Source organism: Archocentrus centrarchus, assembly GCF_007364275.1.
Source record: "Archocentrus centrarchus isolate MPI-CPG fArcCen1 chromosome 18 unlocalized genomic scaffold, fArcCen1 scaffold_23_ctg1, whole genome shotgun sequence".
NCBI lineage: Eukaryota > Metazoa > Chordata > Actinopteri > Cichliformes > Cichlidae > Archocentrus > Archocentrus centrarchus.
In genome coordinates, this window is record NW_022060145.1 from 7,399,540 (window position 1) to 7,424,345 (window position 24,806).

Consider the following 24,806-nt stretch of genomic DNA (forward strand, 5'->3'; position numbering starts at 1 on the left):
AACTTTTAACTGTGCACGCTAGAATCCAACAGATAATGAACCATCTGAAATTGTAAATTAGCTTAATTTACTGTGTGAGACGTATGCTTACAGTACAACTAACCCATATGTATACGTCAAACTGGTACGTTATTGTCCAAAATAATTAGCATTTATAATTAGTTTGCTTTAGATTAACTTAGCAACATACCCTATTGCAGGATAACACATTAGCTGTGTATTAGTGGATTGTTCCTGTCAGCTACACATTATTAATATGTCGCGAGCTAAACCGCATGCAGTAAATCTAAGATGAGGTCTTTGAATTCTTAATTGCGAAGCCCTGAAGAAAACAGTTGAGCTTGTGGTGTGTGTGTGTGTGTGTGTGTGTGTGTGTCTAACTCTTTGAAGAGCTACAGATGGGAAACAAATGAGGGCGGGTGGTATCAGGGTCAGTCTAGCGAATGGGGGTTTTTCACTTGGAAACAAACAGTGCAATGTCACCCCAGGAGCAAAAAAACACCAACCCTCGGGGGGCATAATTAAAATAATCCATTAAAATTAAGTTCTTCAGATCATTTTGGAAAGACTCTTTCTTGATGTGTGTGTGTGGCACTAGGGTGAAGATTCACAGGGAGGTGTAAAGGGTATGGCTCTGTGTGTGTGTGTGTGTTCATGTGTCTGTTTACAGTGAGTGTGTGTTACAGGATTCTCTGCTTTTAGAGTATCTGTATTTAATATAATCACCGACCTGCTGCCACACATATCTGTGTGACGTGGCACTTCATCACACTTCTGCTTCCAAAATGTTTTGCTTGTTTCAAGCTTTGAAACGAGTCTGTTTTCCCCTGAACTCCTAACTTGGATGTTGTGATTACCCCCCAAATAATTGCTTTAACCTTGGAAATATTTGCATCACTTTAAAGGTGGTTAAAATGGACACGATCAAAGTGGTGAATTACACAAGCAATCACATTTTTAAAAAAAAGAAAGGGAAGGAAAGAATGAAGCGAAACAAAATAAAAGGACACTAAACAAAATCATTTGCTTTATAGGAATACGAAACCAAAAGCTTTTCTGAGTTTGCGCATATTATGTCTTTTCATATTTGTTTTGATTTAGCAGAATATTCTGTGGTGTTTTCTTGGAGGCAATGTGAAAAATATGGGAGGAGATTTCTAAAGATTTGAAGCCTCCGCGGGACACAAGACCGTTGGGGACCGGAGATGTGGCCTCTGGACTGATGGAGTTGGTTACGCTTCTCTTCTTGGTCCTTTTCACCCTTCGCCAAACTGAGCCTCAGTTGACAGAGTGAGAGAGCACACAAAGGCGCAGCCTCAAGTGCAAATGTTTGCCAGCAGTAATAGGCTTTAGTCCACTAGGCAAGTAAATGTGGGTTGTTTTTTTTTTAATGTGTGTTTTAAGTGTCTGTGAATATAAATACTGTACAGACCACATTTACTTGTGCATCTAGACTACGTACTTGTGTATTTTTCATCGTACAGCATAAAACTGAAGTGTTTACACCCCTGTGCAATATCACTTAAATGTTTAATGATCCTTTCAATCAAAGCATTTCTAACTTAACTGGATTATTTCCTTGTACCTCTATCTGTGAAGAAGTGCCAGATAAATTTTAAAAAAGAATCCTTCTCTTTAATGAAGATGGAAAAGCACCAACTTTAAAATCAGCACAAACAAAACTGTAGCAGTAATCAGGAGGCCATACCCCTAAAGTGATGCCCTGGACTGTGCCCTACTTCTTAAAATCAGATGGGCAAGCGCCTCAAACTCGTCACGAGGGTCAGCCAAAGAAATCAGGGTTTCTGTGAAAGCTCAGACTGCGCATAGGAAAACAAACCAAAAAAGAAAAAACTTACTCTGTGGCACAAAACCGCAAGACTAACTTTGATAAAGATCATGAAAAGAAGTCTGATGACTACGTTGAGGACATTCTCTGATTGGATGGTGCCAAGATGAATTCAGCTCAGATGGGGCCCAGCATATCTGGCATGACCACCACAGTGAATACATAATCCCAGCAGTGAGGTAGGAAAGTGGAAGCGTGATGCAATAGGGCTGAATGAGTGCAAAAGGTGTTGTGCGATCACATTTACAGACAGCACCACGGATCCCTGTGAATACACCGAGCTAATGCCTGACGAGACTCCTCTCAGTTTCCTGAAGCCAGGAAGAAGAGGAATATTCCAGCAATCTAATGAGCCAAAGCAGACTGCCAAAAATCACAAGAGTTTCTAAAGAGGTGAAAAGTAAGAACTATGATCTGGCCAAACATCTGGCCAATCTAACTTTGGTGGGTTGAAAGAGAAAGACAGAGCCACACAACATGTCAAAAAAAACAAAAAATATATAGGTTGCTAACTCTTATGAATGTTTTGTATCACTTGTATTTTCCACACTGAGGATTATTTGCCATAAAAGTTTGGATGTCCAACTTTATTTACCTTATTTGAATCTATATATAATGTTTAAATATCAGAGCTGAAATGTGCTCTGACTTTTGTTTCTTCGGGATTCTGCTGGGCTTCAATTTTTATTATAGTACTTGTGAAAAAGTTTTTTGTTTTTTTTTTTTAAATCTGCCATTCATTTTTTTCACTCGTATCCGAATCATTCTAAAAGCACAAGTGAGTATTAACTGGAGTTATTTTATTATGGAGAAGTGAAACCGCCAAGGAGAGAGAGAAAGTTAAAAGCCAATGGCGCTGTCACAAAATGCCACAAGGTACTATGATCCCTGGTAAGTAATGACTTCATTTATCTTCTCGCATTGATTAAAGGATAAATAGTAAGCCTACAAATTGACTTGGTGTGAACACCGTGAATACTCCAGGAAATCTAGTGCACTTGAGGGCATAAAGTGAGTGACTTGTCAAACTGAGCAGGACTGAACTGATGCGGAGGTAGTTGGTCACAGTGCTGAGCCCACCGCATCAAACAAGTGTCCTTTATAATGGCATGAAATGGGAGTTATCTAACTCATTACAGGGATACGATTCGAGCGTAAGATCACATAAGGATATAAAGTGTCTGCAATTAATAGTCAAAGTTACAAACCGCATCCATAAATTCTCTGGGCTACCACAGCTTTCCGCATATGAATAAAACTTGAATGCAGCTTGTAAATGAGTTTCCCTAACACTTGTGTATCTAAAAAGTACTGACATCACTTCAGCACGCATCTCATTGAATGAGATATCAGTGCTAATGCAGTTTTATCCACTCATTCATGCCCGTGTGAGAGGCTTTTTCTTTCCATTCTTCTCTCATGCTCACTTTTCCCCCCATCCATTTTTATAGTAATCATCATACATTAGTATAGATGGCTTTAAGAATAAATGAATCCGTTGTAATGTAGTATATTCACCAGTGAGAAACCATGCGGAAAGTTAATACAGTACAGAAAATGCAGCATTATAAGGAAAAAAAAACAGGCCTGCAATGAATGTTGTTTGCCTTTAAAGGAGGCCTAAAACCTCCGTTTGTGTAATGTACCGGTAAATAGCAGAAGAATTATGTTTATAGCAGAGTTCTCCTTGTGTTTTTGGAATGGATATTTTCACTCTGCGGCACGTAAGGCGAGCGAGCTGTCATTAATCATTCCACAGGTGCGGGAGCATTGTCAGAACTCATACGTCCCTTTGCCTTTTCAACCTGGGTGGAAAGTAGAATGGAAAGGAGGGTGGCGGCGGGTGAACACATCCCTAAAAAACAATTTCGCTTCCTCTTCTTCCTCTGCGCGGAATTTGTCAGGAGAGGGAACCAAGTCCAGATTAATTAGATTCCATTTTGCGGTCATCTTTGTTTTTTTTTTTTACCCCCACTTCCATGACTCTTTTCTTTTTCTTTGTCTTGCCTACAGTCCTTACAGCCATCCCAGTGCCATTTATCACGGTGCCATCTCGACAGTGCCTTCCCCCTTCCTTGCTGGGAAGCCATTAGAGCATCTCTGCATCGTGGCGGCCAGATTGCATTCCAGTCCCCGCTCGCGACATTTATCATCTTTTGTCCTAAGTTTTTATCTGCCCCTGCCCTGTGTGAAGCCCTATCTGCAATGCCCACTATAATGAAACACTGGGAGGTGAAGCTCAAGTAAATAACCTAATTAAACCTAGCAAACAGGGACAAAGGGGGGAAAAAAAAATTCACAAAAGGTCTTTGTGAGAATGCCAGAGGAGGAACACTCACAGATGGCAGCGAGGAAGTCGAAGCAGAGATGTGGCACACTGCCCATACCACCTTCTCATCTCAGTATTTATAGTACTCCTAGTGGTGCTGTTGTTTGTCCAAAGATGTCCTCTTTACGTGATTTGGATCAACACAGAATGACAGTTTATATTTAGACTGACAATACACCGATTACGCATCAAGAATTGGGTTTGTAAGACAAGAAATGTTCCTGTAAAGCAAGGGAATATATCTGTGATAAGGCCCAAAGCACTGAGTAATGGGTCCTAAGAGAAAATCTATCCTTCCTTCTCGCTCCCTCTCACTCCTCTCTAATTCTTAGGCAAAAGTCGAGCCAACTCTGATTGGTCTCATTAGGGACAAAATGAAGAATACTAATCATCAAAATTATCGATGCACCCCCTGCAAACAGTATTGAGTCAATGCAGTAAAATGTCAGGAGGGCATTAGTGGACAATTATTAATCCATATCAAGCTGGGGTGGACAATTTAATTATCACCTAATCAATATTTCCAGATCTTGTACAGATGTAGAGCAGTGACTCGATGGATAGATCCGCCTTTTGAGAAGCCTTTTATTGGATTAAAAACAAAACAAAACAAAACAAAAAAAAAAACGAGGCAGCTGGGAACAGTAGCAGGGTGGCAGTAAACAACAAAGTGCTTCTCTGCATGGCCGACCCAGGGCACACACTACAGCTTCTCCCAGGGACGGGCACCGGCTCCACTGCACCTGAATACTTTAGGGAAAAATAAAAGAATAACAGCACCTGGAAACCCAGGAGCTGTGGGTGCTTTGATTTTTGCTCATAATCTGACCCATACGTTTTTCTTTTGTTCTAATCTTGTTATCACAAGTGACCTTGACCAAAGACGAGGCTCCGTTTGTGTTTACTACAGCCCTGCGCGACTCAAACTTTGTCATAAACTAGCAAAGCTTAGAAAGCCAATGCATCACAGGAGCGGTGTACTGACTGCTTGTTTTCTTTCTTCCCTTTTTTTTTTTTTTTTTTTTTCCCCCCTCAATCCCTAGCCCCGTGTCATTATTTGTGCAGCTCTTACTAGTAATTTGTTGTCATATTGTGTCATTGCCAGTAATGTTGCTTACTTTCTGCTGGTACTCTGTTTTCTCAGTGTAGCCAGAATAATTACTCTCATTGTACCTGAAACAAACTATCTCAAATATTGTCAGTCAAGGCTTTGTGTGAGTGATGAAACAAAATGAATGCTGTGTAACAGGCCCTTGTGGATTTCAAAGACGCCACACAATGAGGCATGGCAAAACAAAAGTGGCTGTCTTCTATGAGATAGCAGCCATCTGAGATAAGAATACCCTCCCATGGTTTGGTTTGGCTTTTTTGTTTGCTATTATTGTAACTCCCATCTCCATCACTGAATCACTTCAGCTACACAGCCAACTGATTACTACTAAGTCGCCTGGACCTTGGTTATTTTCACTATTTACTGCCTTACTGTGTGTTGCCATGGATTATTATTTTGGCATACAGCTGCATTTTCAGAGCACTTTTTCTTACCCAGCACACATCACAAACCTGCAGTACTCTTATCTTTTTTTTTCCTGTAATGCTTCAATGTATATTTGCTAAAATACAGCAACACGCCAAGAGGACCACAAGCCAAAGTGCTTCTCTTTGTGCAAATACCGAAAATAAAAACTCTCTCAGTTCACATAGTGTTGCCGTGTTGACTCCCAGCTTTGACAGAAGTTGGCTGAAGTTAAATGTAATGGTGTATACTTTCTAGATAAAAGTCAACTTTTTTTTTTTCCTTCATTGTGTATGACAAGAGACTTAAAATAAGATCAAAATGTGACATTCAATCCAAACTGCAATATCTTTAATCTGTTTACCTTTGACTTTCATTACCAAATTTCAGATCCCTATAAAAAGGGTTGAGATCATTTCATAAGATGCCGGGAACCTAATCATATCGGCAGGATTAAAGTTGTAGGCTCCAGGATTACTTTTTTCAAAATTATCTCTGAGCTTTGCAAAAAAAAAAAAAGAAAAAAAAAGAAGTCACTAAGCAGTGAAGAAATGTGAAAGAAATCCCTGTAACTTGTATTAGCCTCCCCTTCACTTCATTCCTATCACCTCATCTGGTTCAAATGCCTTTGAAAGTCAATCCACCCATTCTTTTACTTAATCTTCATCTAAGCTCTTTTCTCTCCCATAGCTTTATTTTCTGTCTTCCAACTTGTAATCGCTCAGCATCCATGGCACTTTGACATCTCATCTCTGTGGCAGTTAAAACACTGATCTATCTATCTATCTATCTATCTATCTATCTATCTATCTATCTATCTATCTATCTATCTATCTATCTATCTATCTATCTATCTATCTTCCTTCTTTGGAAAAAAATAAGCTGCTCTTTCATTAGTACACTGTTAGCACACCATCTGATCTGCAATGCTCTTTGGCAGTTTATGCATACTGTCCATTTCATTAGTTGTCTAGCATGCGTGTGTGGAGAAAATGTCTTTTTTATATACACGTAAGTCACCAAGAGTGTGAATATGTGTAATTCAGCCTTGCACAGCAGCTGTGTCCAGCACCATATGCTTTAGGAATGAGTGTTAGGGTTGGGGAATGTGTTCTGAGCCGATAAACTACCATTCCCTGCACAGTGTTTTGCAAAAAAGAATACACCTATTACGGATTATTTTTGCTTTAAAATGGACAAAACAGGTGAGCCAAGGGGCCTAAATGAAGCAGTGACATGAAGACCACCTTGCAGCCTCAAAATTAGCAAACAGGTGAGGGTAACAGATGGTATTACATAATCAAGAGGCTCTACCTGTACAGCTATTGTGACGCCAGCCATTGGTTAGTGAAGTCACTTTCTGAAACCAGATGCGAAGGGATATTAATTCCGCCCCAAGTGGAAGAAAATGAAATGACAGATGGAGTTCACACCCCCAGGTACACACCTTCACAGTACTTACATAGGGACAATTTAATTTATTTTCAGTATTTAATTTCTTAATTTTTTTTCTCTGACTTACCATGCAAATACTCTGCTTGGGAATAAGGCAGAGACAAGGATTGGTGTGCATTTTTTTAAATGTATTTATTTTTTTGCTGCATCTAATTAACCAGGTCATTATTTGGCACTTTGCTACCTGAGTACTCTCATGTCGGTGTTCTCATTCTTTTACAAGTGAAGTTGCAATAAACTGTCCAGATACACAAATAAGGATGTCTTCATGGGATCTGATGGCAAAACTAAAGCCTCTTCTTCTCCTGAATCACAGCAATGAGGGCTTGGGGTGTAAGCACAGCCAATTAAATTGTGCCGTGTAATGAGAGGCAACAGATCATGCGGTGTGCAATTTCTGGCTCACTCCGGCAGTTGCAGAAAGAAGGGCGAAGGAGTGAAAAGGGGATCGTTGCAAGACTCTCTGATCGTGTATTTTTCGTCTCTCCGAGGGGCACGAGTCAGAGTGGGAAAATCTTATTTGGAAAGTGTACTTAAAGAAATCCATGTAGGCACAAATCCTGACATCAGAGAGTACACTCTGATACTAACTACCAGACTGAGGGAAAGATAAAAGTGGAGGGATGAGTAGAATAAGGGAGGACTGTTTAAGGAAAGGAGTGAACGAGGTTGAATTGAGGAGGACTGAAGCGGTCCAGCATCTTTTGATGAAATATGCTGAACTGTTTGTTGACCTTAATGGGGCTTGTAAAAGCAAGGTCCTGCCGTTTGGCTCAGGATTCCACGGTCATTCCTACCTCTTTGTTGTGCATTAATTATCTGCACTTAACTTGAAATATCCTTCATCATGACTCAAGCGATGGGAGGTGATTGGGGGTAATTAATTAGTTGATGAGAGGGTGATGAATGACATGAAAGATAGCACCAAGGGAGTATTAAAACTAAAGGGAAACAGACTGGTTATGGATGTTATGATGAATGCTGTCTAAACACTGCATAAATGTCCAGGGACCCGTCTGTAATTCTGTGTGTGTGTGTGTGTGTGTGTGTGTGTGTGTGTGTGTGTGTGTGTATCTCTTTGTGTGAATACATATGATGTGATGGGATGGGCACTTAGAGTGCTCTGCCATTAGAAACAAGAGCTTGGCTCAGGCTCAACTTGAAAAGCCTATGGGTCTGGCTGTGGCGTGAGAGCATTTTCACCTCTCAATGGAGGCTTTCACTCTCATTTGCCATAACTAATAAACCACACTAAAGCAGTGTGTCACAATAAATCTCAGCTCCTCAAATGGCATGACTCATTTGCCGGTGCAGAGAAGCCAAAGAGAGAGACAGAGTGGAAGGCGCGGGGTGTGTGAGTAAGTGTGCGCCAGAGTGAGTTAATGAGTGAGCAAGCACACAAACAAGAGAGAGGGTGGAGTGACGGAAAAGACTGACAGATGTAGTGTGTGTGAGAGGGTATTAGGTGAGAAGGATGGCTCTCCTAAGACGGACTTTGAGCACTCACTCCATCACTCCACTGAATGTAAATCAGCTGTGACAGGAGGAGCTTGGGGCGTAAAGATTCCCAATCTGCATCAAAATTTGGAGAGCGCTGTAGGTAAGACGGTTGAGATGTAAGCTTTTTGGCTAGGACAGAGAGATTGGCCAGAGGCGCTTCATGAAGATGAATGGTTTAGACCATTAACCCCCACTGCAGAATCCCAACATACCCCTGAGGCCCACGAAAGTGCTGCACTGAGATCAGTGCAATACGTCGCACTGTTAGGACCCCCGGTGTGAGACCAAAGCTCCAGCCTAGGGCCGAGTGTTACACCTGTGAGCACAAACCGCACACGTACAGAAGCATCGGTTCTAATGTGGAGAATTCAAAAGGGGTTTCTTCCCTCACCAATCGGGGAGATTGTGTTTCACCAAACAAATGAATGAATGAATTTTTGATTTTTAGGTAAAGTGGTTCACACATTCGCCTTACACACTAAAGATCCCCCGGTTCGAGACCACGAGGAGGCACAAACCCAGCCTGGTGTACTCCCATTGCAGATCCCAAGCCTAGATAAATGGGAGGGTTGGGTCAGGAAGGGCATCCGATGTAAAAACTGTGCAAAAATCAAATATGCAGATCCATCCACTGTTGCTAACCCTTGGGAAATAAGGGTGCAACCAAAAGCATCTATTTTATTTTCAGCGAACAACAATTTATGGAATGACAAGTAAATCTTGTAACTGAGGCGCAGTCCTAGTGTAGAGCTACTTCTGACTTATGTATGGCAAATTAAAAACAGGTTTTAGGACGTATTTTGCTGTTAATGACGCATACTTTTATTTATGTAAATCACAAAGTGTTGGTAATCACATTGGCCTGATTTGGTAGTGCTAAATTGACTAACAAGCCATGAATGTAGAGTAGACGAAGCAGCAGTCTGGCCAAATGTATCGCATTGAGTGAACATTTATCTTGGGAAACATGTATCCAGAAAAGTGCTCATTTCCAGCGCCACGTTTTTAATTCTTGGACTCCGTTAGACGAGTTTTGCATGATTCACAGTTCAAAAATAATGATCTAGTACCGAGAGAACAGAATTATTATAATTTTGCTTTCTCTAATTAGTTGCCATTTTTTAAAAATTTTGTTCTGAGGTTTTGTTTTCAAATCACTTTATTGCCAGTTCGTTTCCAGAGCAGTTCGTTTCACTTTAGTTCTCACTGTTTGAGAAAGTTTCCTTCTAGTTCAGTTTTTAATAGTTTGAATTGTTATAAAATGGAGCGTTCGTGTCAGAAGTATCCATCCATCCATCCATTCACTTCCGCTTATCCTGGTCAGGGTCGCGGGGGGGCTGGAGCCTATCCCAGCTGTCATAGGGCGAGAGGCAGGGTACACCCTGAACAGGTCGCCAGCCTGTCACAGGGCCAACACAGAGAGACGAACAACCTTTCACGCACTCAGTCACACCTATGGGCAATTTAGATTAGCCAATTAACCTAACCCCAGTAAGTGCATGTTTTTGGAATGTGGGAGGAAACCGGAGTACCCGGAGGAAACCCACGCAAGCACAGGGAGAACATGCAAACTCCACACAGAGAGAGGGAGAGGCCTGGGCCAAGGTGGAATCGAACCCAGGCCTTCCAGATGGTATTCTATCTGTGAGGCAACAGTGCTAACCACTGCGCCACCGTGCTGCCCAGTCACGTGTCAGAAGTAGATTTTGAAATTTCAAAATGAAAATGTTTTCGACACAGTGTCAGTTTGCAGCTTTGCGTAACTGTATTCTAACCTCGGTGCAGGCCCTCGGTTCATTCTCTGCCTGAAAGAAGCTGTTTTAGCTCCTTATCCCAGCTCTTTAACTTTCATCTTATCAGCAGCCCCTTGCAAACAAATGATCTGAACAGCATGTGGGTGGGGGCAGAGCTGTGTGCTTGAGTTGACCATATAAAGGACATCTCTCTCCATTAACAAGTCAATCCAAAGTTGGGAGATAAATCGGGTACCATATGGGCAACAGGCAATCTCCAGCATGTTCTGGGGGAGCATTATGGTTCAAATCCATATGGAAACATTTTTACTTGTCTTTTCTTTTTTAAATGACTTGAATGCAAATTTCTGTGCTACGAGTATAAAAAGATCTTGAGTAAAGACTCCGTCTCAGACTGTCGCGCACGCACCGATGTTTTGCTCTCTCCCTCTTCGACTGTTCAGACCGCACACTGCAGTAAAACGTCACCTGGTCTGCGAATGCTCGTGCATTTCAGACTTGACTAGCCGAGTAATCCCATCGCCGCTGCTACAGCATCAATCTAATAATTGCGCTGTCACTGTGGCAATGTCATGAAACACCTGCATTGTTATACAGTTCACTGGCACAGCGTGTGAAGGGTGATCAGATTTTAGTACGTGCGCCAGCAAAGCCAGGATCGTGCCAAGCGTAAGCCCAGCAGATGCAGAACAGCTGGCATTGTGTTCGCCTCGCCGGCTGATCCCAGCTTCAAAGACGTGCTACAAGGTACCCTTTCAGTGAGAGTGTGTGTATGAGGGAGAGGAAAGGAGAGAGACTGTGTAAGAATTAAAAAAAAAAAAAAAAACCCTAGTATGACACACTGTGTTAACGTGGCCCTCCATTGTTTTCCTGACACCCTAAATGCTCAATGGACAGATAAGGAGGTGCCACGCTGACTGAAATCCATACCATTTCACAGTATGACAGACCCTGTCGTTTCATGTATTTAAATATGTGGAATTAGAAAAAGGGATTTGGGGAGTTTGTTGATTGCCACTCCAATGGATTTACAATTTGGATTAAGGTGCTTTTGTTCTGTCAATATTCCCACTCTGAGGCGTGAATGGTACAGCACGCTTACACTGCACCACCACCACTTTTTTTTTTTTTTTTTTTTAAGTCAGTTATTTCTCAACGACATAAGTGCACTTAGATATGGCATTGGTAATCGGGGACTAGCCTTTAATTACCTTCATCTGAGCCTGTACAACATCTCCATATCGTACGTGATTATCTGCTTTTCTTGAGAGTGGGAGGGTCAGGGGTGTGATGAAAATTGCTCGGCTTTTGTGCGATTCTGCGGTCTAAGTGCGAGGCAAAATGACTGCGATCCATAGATGAGGCTAATGGCCTTAAATAATACACTTGGGCAAAGTTGCTGGAGAAATCGGCATTCATGGAGTTAATAATGGGCCTGATACAACCTTTACACATAATTGCATAGCACATTGTTGACAAGGAGTTGGTACAAGCCTTTACAGCCAAAGAAAATGATAATGACTTCTTACTCATTTAGTTCAACCTGCAAGCAAGAGGCATCTTGCATTGCACTGATAACATTGTTTTATCTCAGATTCCCAGCCTTGTCACAAGGTCTTCATCCAAACAACTAGATGGTAATTAAATGCTGGCACTCTCAGCCGAAGGTGTTCTCACCACATTTATTTGAAGTGTGAACATGATGCATACTCTCCCCCTTGTAGATATCGACGCTAGTTTTAAGGATGTACTGCGCTAAGATACGTTTTGAAATGAACGAGTGGAGCCAACAATGAGATTTCCACATGAGCAGCGTCCGGCAGAATGATGAACGAGGTGGTAGACTTGAAGAATTACAGTGATTTAAAGTTGGATCAAACCCCCTCTGCGAGTACGGCTCTCCTCCCGCTTTGATGTCATTTCATGTGGCTACACAAACACGTAACCTCTGCGCGCGCTTATTTGTGTGCTTAATTCAATGTGTGCACGGCAGCGTGTAAGGCCGCAGCTCTTGAGAGTGCATGCTGTGCGTTGGCATGTGCGCGCGCCTGGTTTGCATGTTAGCGCTGTGTGGGTACGACTGTAAGAGGGAATGGAATAGACTCAATTTAAATCAAATTAGCATGCAGGCAAATTAAGCAGACGGATTTAATTTGAGCTGTTGTAAAAATGCTAATTTCAGTACAGCCCGGAAGCTTATATGCAAATACAATACTATTTTACAATAATTCATATTAGGCCAGGCATGCATAAAACACACATTACATCCTAACATCATCTGGGGAATTGAGTATCATTAGCTTTTGGACTTCTAATAAGGTGAAGCTTTTTAGTGGGTATGTGGGGTGGATGTATGCATTAGGACGTCTCCCCTTATATGTGTGCATCACTACTGCTGCGGCTTTGTTGCATTTCACGACATTCTAACACTCGCGGTGTGTCTTTGTGTGTGTGTGCATAATTTGGTATAACTTGTCCATCCCAGCAGGCATGCCTCTCATTTTTTTCACATTCTGTTGCTGCAGTACTGCTAAACAAGTGACACTTATCCTCTCTTCTGCTGTCACAGAGCAGTAGATACCGTTGGATCATAACTTGCTTCTACATTTAGTTAACTTATGGTAAACTGATTCCTCACATTATCTGCTAACATGGAAACATGGCTGCCTGTGGATGCTGTTCTGTTTAATACTGCCCCCCACACCACCACAGTTCACTCTTCTTCTTTTTTTTTTTTCCACACTGCAGCAGCTCACAAGGAGCACCACATCAATAGATGATGTGCTGTTTTCCTCCCATGTGGTTCACCTTTGATTGCAGGCTCAAAAGGATTGCACGTACAGTAGATTGGGTGCCTGTGGATGTTGTTAGTGCTTGGGCGCGCTTGGTTCTGTATATGCAGCTGCCTGTAAATAAGCACGAGCGAGAGCGGTGAAGTTTGGGTGTTGACATCTTTGTGTTTAAAGAGGCCGGAGGAGACTTGTCGATATTCAATTGATGTGTTAAAGAGAATTTTGCTGGCTCGCTGTGACTCACCACGCCATTCACCAGCAACGGGAGCAATCAATTAAAACACTATTAGGCCAAGGGTTTGGCATGGGCCAACACAGCATGGGCTAAAAATGGGCTAGAGTGCGTGTGCGTTGGATTTCCCTACAGATGTCCCTGACACATCTGCATTTCAGCCAAATGTAGCTAAATCATCTTACATATTATACAACAAACTGCTGTAAAAATACAGTAACATATAGCTGTATGTGATCACAGTTGAGCAATGTTAATGCTAATGCCTTAAAATGTACATTTCTAGGACTCTTTAGTTGGATATCTAAGATATTTAGTTGCTGTATATTTTTACCATCAAATATAGAATAGACACATCTGACTTTATAGGCAAGTACATGTGGTTACATTTTACAGTAATAATCTGTTTCCAGAAATGACAGTATAAATATTAAAATAACATTATAATGACAACAAAACTGGAAGTATTATATAGTAAAGCTATATAGCCTAGTGGAGTATTTCTTTAAATAAAGCAACTGTTGTATATTACAGTAGGAGCACTTTCATTTGAAAGCACAGCTACTGTAATATACAACCATTTCTACTGTATATTACAATATTATTACAACAGTATATTGTTACAGTACAACAGAATATTGTTGGATATTTCTATTGTATATTATATACTGTTGTATATTATTTGCCAGCAGTGAATTGTTATTGAACAGTTCAGCTGCTTCACTCTGCGTCCTCTCTGTAGTTTAAGTTTATGTTGACTTGATTTTACTGTTGCTCAGTAGCAAAATCCCACATCTTGTGGTGACAAAATCAGGTTTGGTTTTGCTTCATATTGGTGTCAGTCTCATGAAGGAAACGCTCTATCGAGTTAAAGAACATCCAAGTTATTTCGTTCTGGTGCCCACACCAAAATTTTAGCTTGCTTCATCCCTGCGCAGGTGGAGATGTTTAATGCTTGAGGCTCTCCACTCATCTCCAATGAGTCCTGTTCGTATTACTGCTCAGTGAAAGACAGAAAAAGTGTTTGTTGCCTCTCTCGCACTTTGTCCCCCCTTGGCTCGCCAGTGACAATTATGCCCCCCCCCCCCACACACACACACACCCCTCCCACCCCCATCCTTTCAAACTATTGCCAAGCCCAATTTGCCACACAAATTAAACGGGCTGCATTTGAAGAGCAGGGGGGGGGTAAGGTGAAGGAGAAAACAGACAGCAACAGAGAGAAGGCCAAAGACAAAACAATGACAGATTGAACACACAATAACAGACCAAACAGACAAAACACAGCAAGACAATCCTCTTCCAGCATATTCCAGAAACAGATACGGTAATACCTCTTTATATGTATATATTAAGAGAAATGTATGTTTATGAGGAGTAAATATTGTCAATTTTCTTAAAGAGGTAGGACTGGCTCTAAGGATCGTGCCATCTGTTGAACAGGCAGACTCAGCCATTTTCTGCACTCGTGTGTCTCATATCCTCCACCATGTCCACAGCCGGAGGCTAGCTCACATCCAAATGGATCCAGAGCAGAAACAGTAGGGTTTTGGTGCTGAGGGGTTAGTATGGAATGGAGTAAACTGATGTGCACTGAGGTCCCCAATGCACACCGCACATGCAGGGAGAGCCTTAGAGTGTCAGGGCTGGGCATGCACAAGCACTGGCACAGTGGAGGAAATTAAGGAGCTTCTGAGGCGCTGGAAGGGGCTATTGCACTGCTTCCAAACAGCAAAGGAGGAAGGTAGGGAAAAGACAAAGATGCCGGCAGGAGAAAGGGGGGGAAAAAAAAAAAAAAGCAGCAGAAAGAAAAAGCCAAAGTAAGAAATGAGGAGTAAATTGGCAAGAGAGCGATTAGGAAGAAAAACAGTAGAGAGAAGCTGGGAGAGAAAGGAACAAACACGTGCATGTGGGAGATCAGGCAGCGCAGGAACAGAAAGGAGCAAATATAAATCCCAGAGCTAATATGTACTGCCTGAAGTGGTTCTGGATATGAACAGCCATCTTTTCGCACACCTCGGTTGCAGACACAACAAGCACCACGTCTCCGTGACCTCTCTGGCTACCACACACCCCTTTAGTCATTAACAGACAGGCACTGCGGCTACCTCGTGATAAGTTTGTTTTGGCTTTGAAATGATGACCCCGCACAGCTGTTTAAGTAGGGTATGGGGTAGCAGCAGCTGCTAACAACCAGACGGCCAAAGGAAGGGAATTAATTGGGGGGGGGCAGAGAGCACCGAGGCGTCAAGATTTGGGGGCTGCTGTGGAATGTCTGGAAGTTTGGCCGAGGCAGTTGTCTGAGGGAAGATTTTTGCAATGGACTTTTTTTTTTTTTTTTTCTCAGCAAATGTTATGTGAATTCACACTACACCGTGGAAGATGGGAGTTTGCGAAAAGATGGCTTCTGAAGAGCCCACTCAATGGTAACGTTTATCGACCGTTAATGCCATTTTGGGAAGGTGCCATAATTAAATTGTGTCAATAAATCCTGGAGCTGCACATAAAACGGGGGGATAAACGGGGAAGAAATTTTCTCTATTTGCCTCTTCCCTGCTGTGAGACATATGTGGCGGGAGGCAGACGAGAAAAATAAAACACATTCGAGCAGATTGCAGGGAACATTTCTCAAGCACAAAGTTGAAAATTTCGCCCATCAATTTCACTTTGCGTGGCTCCGTTGTGTGTGACCTTGGGTGAGCGATCCCTTCATTCAGAGATATTCAGCTGAACTGAGGGGATTTCAGGCAGTGCAAAGGGAGCGATAAAATTTTTTATTCATCTCACTGTGACTCCAGTAGCTAATGATTCATGGATCTTAGTGTAAAAAATGAGAAGGTGGGAGAGGGGGAGATGGGGAGGGGAGTCTTTGGTGTAGGACCAGAGCTCAATGAGGTTTGAAAACGGCTGTCACACATCAATGGGCAGGTGTCTGATGTCAAGTAACTCAATTCCAAAGATTTCTCATTGTGAGATTCTTGGCTGAGGCGTGAGTGTTTCTGGTTTTTACTGCAGGAAAAAAGTAGCTGGAAAATACGGACTTGAGATGGAGAGATTGATAGGGGTGTGTGAAGGAGGGATAGATATGGGGGGAACAGTAAGGTGGGATTGATACAAGAGGAAGTTTTTTTTTTCCAGATATTAACTGAGTGTCTTTAAATATCTTGTAAATATGTTTCAAGACATAAAAATACCACTTTCTCCAAATGAATTTATTAAAATAAATCATAGCACATGGAAAAACAGTGTCTCCAACTATACCAGGTTTATAATGGACCATCACAGCAAAGTACTAAGAATTTATTAGCTTTTATAGTTGAATTTCTTATCTTTAAAAGTGTTTATTAGTAAAGCTGTGGTATGACACTAACTTCTGGTGATGGTGGCATTCTTAATCCAGCACATGTCTCTGAGACCTGGGCCTGTGTGTTTCATGAAGAGGTTTTATGTATTTCATTAAGTATTTATTGAGGCTGCACATGTTGTACATGAAGTATTTATGCCCACAATGATGCTCAACAGAAAGTAAAACTTACAAGAAAAGACACAAAAAAACCAATTCCACCCTTGCCATCCTGTCCCCAACCCAGCAGGACGCCACACTTGAGGCCCACGGGAAAGCGGACGGTGTACTTACTTTGAGCGTCGGCGAGGTGGAGGAGCAGACCCAGGACAAGCAGCAGCGGCAGCAGCAGCGTGGGTCTGGCTCTGTGCATGGTGGGACAGCTTGGCACCAGCATGCTTTGGCAGCCTCGGTGGCACTGGCTCACAGAGCCCTGTGAGTCAGTCTGGTCTGATTTCTCAGATGCAGGGTATTCACAGCCTATGCAAGGCAAGGAGGGATAGGAAGAGGGAGAAAGAAGGAGGGGATGAAGAAAAAAAAAGGAGAGGGAGAGAGAGAGAGAGGAGAATGAATGAAACAAAGCTGTTTGGCTCCACGGGTTTTATCTATTCCTGCACATTTCTGACATACCCCCACACAGACTCGGCTGGAGCTGACAGAGGATAGGAAGAGCCTGATGTGCTCACAGGGTATGTTCTGACAGTTCTCTAAATGGAATAGTCACTTCACACAATATGTGTGCACGTGTGCATGAGAAGGAGTGAGACAGAGAGAGTGCAAGCGAGAGAGAAGGAGAGAGGGAGAAACCACACAGATGAAAGGGCGAGTTAATATGATTTTGTCTTCACAGCTCCGGTCACGAGCACCAATTAAATATGCTACATAATATGAGTACCTTCTAAGTCCGCCTCAGATCAGCAAGTGATATCTGTTTCACGTAAGGAACGCCTCTCTTCCATAAAGGAAGAGCCAGGAAAAACAGTAATAATCCCAAATTCTAAAAGCGATTTTTTTTTTTTTTTTTTTTTTTATTATCCAGTTGGGTGTTTAAGTAAAACTGCTTAAACTTTTAACAGTACAAGACATTAAAAGTTGTCTGTAAACAACATTGTGGTATCTTGTACATGTTCACTAAACCCATTCATCTGTAACCCATACAAGGCTTCATACACAGCATTTCCATCAATTCTTTAATAGCTCTAAGTGCCTATACAAAGCGGAGTAGCTTAACTTTAAGACACACACACACACACACACACACGCTTGGTCTTTCATCCGATGCCGCACAAACAACAAATAAAATCTATAAGACAGAGCGGCGAGCCGTTGCCATTCATGTTTCAGCCTTTTATCTCAGGACCACTACATGGCTGTGAAAATCAATGTGATACAGTGAGCTAGTATTAGCCGCAGACTGGCTCCATCCCTTGTCATCCATTTGCTTAAGCCGGAGCTTGATCCTTAGTGATGGATGCTGTGCGGTAGTCTTCGGCTCATAACACGGCTCCCGGCTAATCCGAGTGTGTGAGCTTTGATGACATACTGTACTGCTGGTTAGCATCTTAGCTCGTCCGCCTGCATTGTTCTGCAGGAAGCCGCTGTTGTTTCAGCTGTGGCGGCTGATGGAGTTTGATGTGCACACAGTATGTGTAGCAAGAAATTTCAGACGCTTTATGCACCCTGAGATCAGATCGCCAAGGGGTTTTTTTTTTTGTTTTTGTTTTACTTTAGATAACTGTGCACATAAATGCTTTTGCTAGAAATATTATTACACTGGGGTGTTTATCTGCAGATTTGACCGCCACTTGCTAGTAGGAAGAAAGGAAAAACACAGCCCCTAAGCCCAATCACTAGGCCCGATGATGACAAAGTACCTCATTTCCCTGTTACCAATCATCCTCTGTCTCCTTCTTAGCCTTCCCTCTTTCATTTCTGTGGGCTGTAAATGGCAGAAAAGATGTGAAGATAGCACACCTGTCACACTCGATTTGTGTTGGGGGGGAGATAGACACGACTACCTGTCTCCAAGCACCGCGGGGCTAGTAGCAAGCGCAAGAGCGGGGAAAGGGTGGCGAAGGGAATCAATTTGAGGCGATTTCATTCCCGCTCACACCACACGCACACACACACACACAAACAAAAATGTGTATGCATATAACATACATCTGAGAACACTAGACAGAACTGTCACATGAGCAGCGTTTGTAGCGATGGTGAATTTGATTAGAATCAACTGGACTGAGAAGCCCTGAGCAGCGGTGTGAGGGGCTGAAGCTGCAGCGGGATCCATACGCGGCGCGGGCACGGCTGTCTGTCTCCTCCGGTTATTGTTTCACGCATCTGCCCCTCCAAATCTAAGTGATAGCCTTTGAGTTAATTAATGAAGTGTGAATTTCCATAATGACATGACATTAGGTAGCACACAAGAAACAGTACTCGGCAGCCCTCCACTTCTCTGTTCACACCCTGTGCGCATACACACCCATTTCCACACACACACACACACACACACACACACACATGCTGATAGAGGCAAACAAAACCATCTGTATGTTGTGTAACCACTATTGAGACAACCGAGAGGCGATGCCATGTGAATAAATAGAAGGAGAAGCTAATGTAGGCTAAAATGCACCCAGCGCAGCCATAATTTATACCAACAATGAAAGCAATTATAATTGGTGTTGATTTGTAGTGTTCATTTTTACAAGTAAACTGTGCTGCAGATTCCTTCCTAATGTGCTATGGGGGTGACGAGCCACCTGCCAGACCTGGCAGAAAAGCAGCAGTTTGCCAACTGCATTGTTAACCGACAATGGATTTAGCCTAAATACTGCAGCTTTCTTTCTTTCTTTTTTTTTTTTTTGAGCGGAAGCTTCCCCAATTACATATATGAGTGCGCACGCAAGTTCACATCAGCCTCTCTGTATACGGTCGCTCAAAGGCAGCACTACCTTTGCCCATTTTATCCCTGACGTGGCCATTCAGCATCGCTGTCTACACCTTCAGTTTCATACATTTGGTGGCACTGATGCTTGTCATTGAACATTTATTACAATAGAAAGGGGGGGGGGGGGGGGGGGGGCAGTCTTGTCTTTCTTCCTGAGCCCCCGGTGGTATTATTGTGTTCTCATTCAGTAGTGTTTCATTCAAAGGATTTTGCTGCTGATAGCAATCATGCATTATTAAACAAAGCCTGACAACATGCACAATGTTAATTAGAAAAGGGGGGAGTGTGTGGCAAGAAAAAGAAAGGGGCTGTTGAGCTGTCTACTCTCTCTCCTTCTCCATGATCCTTATCAGAAATGTGAAAGAGAAGGAGGGTGGGATGTTTATATTCTCTTTAATGGCTGCGCTCTATTCTCATTTGAGCATGCCTGTTTGGTATTCTGGTCTATTTAGACAAGTAATATTATTAAGGGTTTAAAAAAAACCAACAACAACAAAGAATCTGTCATATTTATCTCATATTCCAGCCATACTCCAATAAACTTGTTATAGGAACAAATGCAGGCAGAATAGTTTATGAGTTTCAGAACAGCGGGTTCATAACATCAGCGTTACACCAAATGTGCCTTTGCGTGTTCTCCACCATGTTTTACTATTTTAGCGTGCTCCATACAAACCGAGGGCAAAACCGAAGCAGACGTGAGAAGGGTGCAATTTTTAAACATTTTCAACATGAGTTTGAGCGTAGCATTTGGACCTTATTATGCTCATCCTCGGTGCAAGTGGACTAATTTCACTTTGGCCTGCTCCGTAGACTATTTAAATGGGTGTTTTTAATTTCAGGCTCATACACAGACTGAATTGAACTCAAAGGAAACAGCAGACTTATGGTATGTTATCCTAACAGACCAGAGCAGCCACAAAAATGCCACCAAATCTATTAAGGCCAATCCCTCTGTAATTAGCTCAACACATGCAAGGACAAAGCACGGCAAAACTACGACGGATGTGAACTGAACTGCACTGGGTTATAAAAAGTAGTATCATACCCAGCCAGGCACAGCAAATAAGAATGGGCTTCCTTTTATGAGGCAGGACTTTCTATTTCCCTCCAGACTGAGAAAGTTAAAGAATGCAATAATTATCCTCCACAGCCACACTTTTAAACTACAATGATATGCAGGGCTGTAGTAGTGAGAACGCTGAGGTAAACTGCTGGGTTATAACTGCAGTGGCTGCACTGATTTCTGCCCTGATGCTAGGAGACACAACCCACGCCTCAGAAACTGCTTTAGCTCTTGTTGTGAAGTTAAGTGGCAGTGAAGGGGACACAAGGTGGAGAGGAGTCAGAATTGCAGAAGACACATATTCCACCACTCTTCAATTCCTATTGACTTTAATATGCAAGTAAAATATGCTCCAGCACTGTGAGAAGGCGCCATAATAGATGGCTGGGAATAACACTCAAAGAATTCTGGCAAATACTTTGTTTTGATAAAGTTGTGTTGAAATGGCCGATGTTAGCCATGTCATTGGTGATTTTTAACCTATTCATCATTAATCTATCATTGGTATTCAACAGAATGATCTGCAATATGTTTATATACAAGGCATGCAGTATTACTTTAGATATTAATTAAAATACGGCATAGTGTGGTTCCCTTAAACACAGTCTAATATAAGTTCTAGAGATGAAATCCTGGTGTGATACTGACAGGATGGTATTTGTCTGAGAATGCTGATGTGGCATATCAGTCAGCAAGGCCGCTAATTAGTATTAGTATATGATTATATATTAGTGGGGGTGATTTTAGCTATTTGATGCTATATGGGCATTTATAATGGCCAATAAATTTACTTTAAAAAGTAAAGGAGATGGGAGAAACACCCTTCAACCATGTTGTGAGTGTTAATGTTCCATAGTTTGGCCACTCTACAAGTTTGGAACGCCACAAACATGACAACCAGCTGATCAGTGCAGAGCTGGCCAGTGTGCAAACGAATAATCCATGATTGTTGTGATAATAAAACAAGAATATTTTAAAACTGCAATATCATAATATCTTAATGTGGACAAATATCGGTGACAATCTTAAAAATCCTTTATCGGTTGAGCTCTACCACTATTGGTCAATACTGATGTTGGGCTGATATATCAGTGCATCACACACTACGCTAGATTGCTAACGTATTCACTCACCCATCCAAATCATTGAATTCAGGTGTTCCAATCACTTCTTTGGCCACAGGTGTATAAAATCAAGCACCTAGGTATGCAGACTGCTTCTACAGACATTTGTGAAAGAATGAGAGGTTGTCGACTTTCTACACAGTCAATCGCTGCAGACCTCCAAACTTCATGTGGCCTTCAGATTAGCTCAAGAATAGCGCATAGATAGCTTCATGGAATGGGTGTCCATGGCCGAGCAGCTGCAGCCAAGCCTCACGTCACCAAGCACAATGCAAATTGTCGGATGCAGTGGTTCACGTTTCTCCATCTGGGAATCTGATGGACGAGTCTGGGTTTGGTGGGTGCCTGGAGAACAGTACTGGTCAGTGTAAAGTTTGGTGGAGGGGGGATTATGGTGTGGGGTTGTTTTTCAGGAGTTGGGCTCGGCCCCTTAGTTCCAGTGAAAGGAACTCTTAATGCTTCAGCATACCAAGACATTTTGGACAATTTAATTCTCCCAACTTTGTGGGAACAGTTTGGGGATGGCCCCTTCCTGTTCCAACATGACTGCACACCAGTGCACAAAGCAGGTCCATAAAGACATGGACGAGCAAGTTTGGTGTGGAAGAACTTGACTGGCCTGCACAGAGTCCTGACCTCAACCTGACAGAACCCCTTTGGGATGAATTAGAGTGGCGACTGTGAGCCAGGCCTTCTCATCCAACATCAGTGTCTGACCTCACAAATGCGCTTCTGAAAGAATGGTCAAAAACTCACATAAACCTTGTGGAAAGCCTTCGCAGAATAATTTGAGCTGCTATAGCTGCAAAGGGTGGGCTCACATCATGTTAAACCCTGTGGATTAAGAATGGGATATCACTCAAGTTCACATGCGTGTGAAGACAGACGAGCAAATACTTTTGGCAAGATAATGTATGTTCCTGAATGCTCTAGCCCAAAATAAAGTCAGTTCCTATAAAATTCAGCATGGAATTTCACTTTAAACCAAAGCATATACATATAACCGCTAAGCACAACTCTCCTGCTTTGTCTGTGGAAATGCTTGTGACCTATTTCTCTCTTTGAACACTTGGAAGATCCCTTGCTCTGAGATGGCTCAAAGGATAGCAGGGATGGCAATAAAATTTGCTCAAAGCGGGCATACTACACTAGCTTCCAGGTACATGCTTATATTCTCATAATTGACTAGAGTAGCTTTGCAAAGTAACCCGTTTAGCTCATACCGACCCTTGGTGTACCCGCCATCCACTGTCGAAAATGATACATCTTAGCTTCTAATAAGGCTAACCTTTGGAAACGGAAGATTTGTACAGAAGATGGGCGGGGCATCTGTAGTCACAGCTAAAGCTGTGCACATAAGATGACCATATTAGGGATATCCTCTCTCGCTGACATCACACAGGTCTAAGAGTAGGAACTGAAAGAAGTAGAAACTGCTCATACGTCTCATACTGATGACCTTTACATAGACCAGGGTCATTATTTCAATCCATGCCATCCTGATATTATCATCCACCACTGTCAAATCATATATAACGACAAGCATAATATGCTCCCTTTTAAGAAGTAAATAACAGTTAAAGCAAAAGCACAAAAGCCCTGTGGAGTAGCAGCATATACAGGAGTGATATCGGCATCATTGTCAAAGGGCATATAAAACATCACAAGCTACTGTGAACTAGCACCACTGCTTCTTTAATATGGTGTAGAGAAAAACACGGATAGCTGTGAAAGGTGCCCCTAGGATTTTTCCAAATATCAAATGACCAGATGCACAGCTATACAGCTAATATTTCTCTCATGCCCCCCGTCTTTAAAGACTGTAAATTTTAAGTCTCTGTTTGCTGGAAAGGGGAAAAAAGCCATTTTCTTATGTGCACTTCTATCTTTTCATAAACATTCCTCCCTTGTGTTTTTGCTTTCTGTTTTTCCTGATCCCCCCCCCCTTACTGCTACTTTTTTTCTTCTGCCCGCGATGTGATTTAAGACCGAGTGACAAGGCCTTTTCTCACACATCGCTCTCGATCAGCCGGCATGTGTAATAACATTCCTCAAGCTAAGCTAAGCTATGCCCTCAAGTGCAGCCTCCACATGAAAGACCCTGACAACTACACATTAGAGGAGTTTATTTTCCATACTTATTTATTTGTTTTCCTCTTGCCTCCCTCAAACAAGCCTCTCACGGCCATAAACTATTCTTTGGGTGGTTCCACTGGACTTTTTTTTTTTTTTTTTTGCTTGAGAAAATAAGGGTTTACTGTTCTGCCATGGAAGCCTGACTCATTTTTGAATGAGCAAAAGGCTACCAGTGCTGCAGCTAATGTCTGGTTATATCTTGTTTTCCTGTGAATGGATCACCCAACATGAAATGCACAGCGGGAAGCTAATTGGGTCTGATGACATTTGTCTGTCTAATAATTGGTTTAAAAGCACCTGCTGCGGCTGTAGGACACTGAAGCTATCACAATCCCATCTCAATTGTGTGTCCGTGGCAAATTACTTCCAGGAGATTTCAATCCCCCCTCCCCTCCCCCCACCTTCTCTGTCAGCAAAATGATTGTGGATTTTTAAAATGTCACACCAGAAATAGTGTAAAATACAAATGATTTCTTTGGGCCTTTTCTGTGATTGTTTTTCTGTTACGTTAATCACTGAAATGAGCGGTTACACATCTTCATTGAGCGAAAAAAAAAAAAAAAAAAAAAACTTAACGTAAGCCGGTAGATGAAAGCAAAAGCTGAGGACGGGGTGCTGCAGTTTTAAAACCATTACCTTGTTTGGGTGCAAGAGAAAGCTTTTATCATTGTGTGAATTCAGCCCACCCAGACTGACCTTGACACTTCGGTACGACTTAAAGGAGCACAAAACAGCAGCTCAGGAATATTTCTAGTTTTTC

At 42.2% G+C, this 24,806-nt stretch overlaps 1 protein-coding gene across 4 annotated transcripts in view; it reads right to left on the bottom strand.

Moving 5' to 3' along the window:
• The window catches only part of LOC115775209 (receptor-type tyrosine-protein phosphatase delta), a 139,032-nt gene that overhangs the window by 82,916 nt on the left and 31,310 nt on the right, over positions 1-24,806 (bottom strand). For all 4 annotated transcript variants that reach the window (XM_030722765.1, XM_030722766.1, XM_030722764.1 and 1 more), the window contains one exon: positions 17,065-17,250. In XM_030722765.1, the coding sequence (XP_030578625.1) occupies positions 17,065-17,167 (103 nt within the window). In that variant the 5' untranslated portion in view covers positions 17,168-17,250. Of the gene's footprint in view, positions 1-17,064; positions 17,251-24,806 lie in introns of those variants that run through there.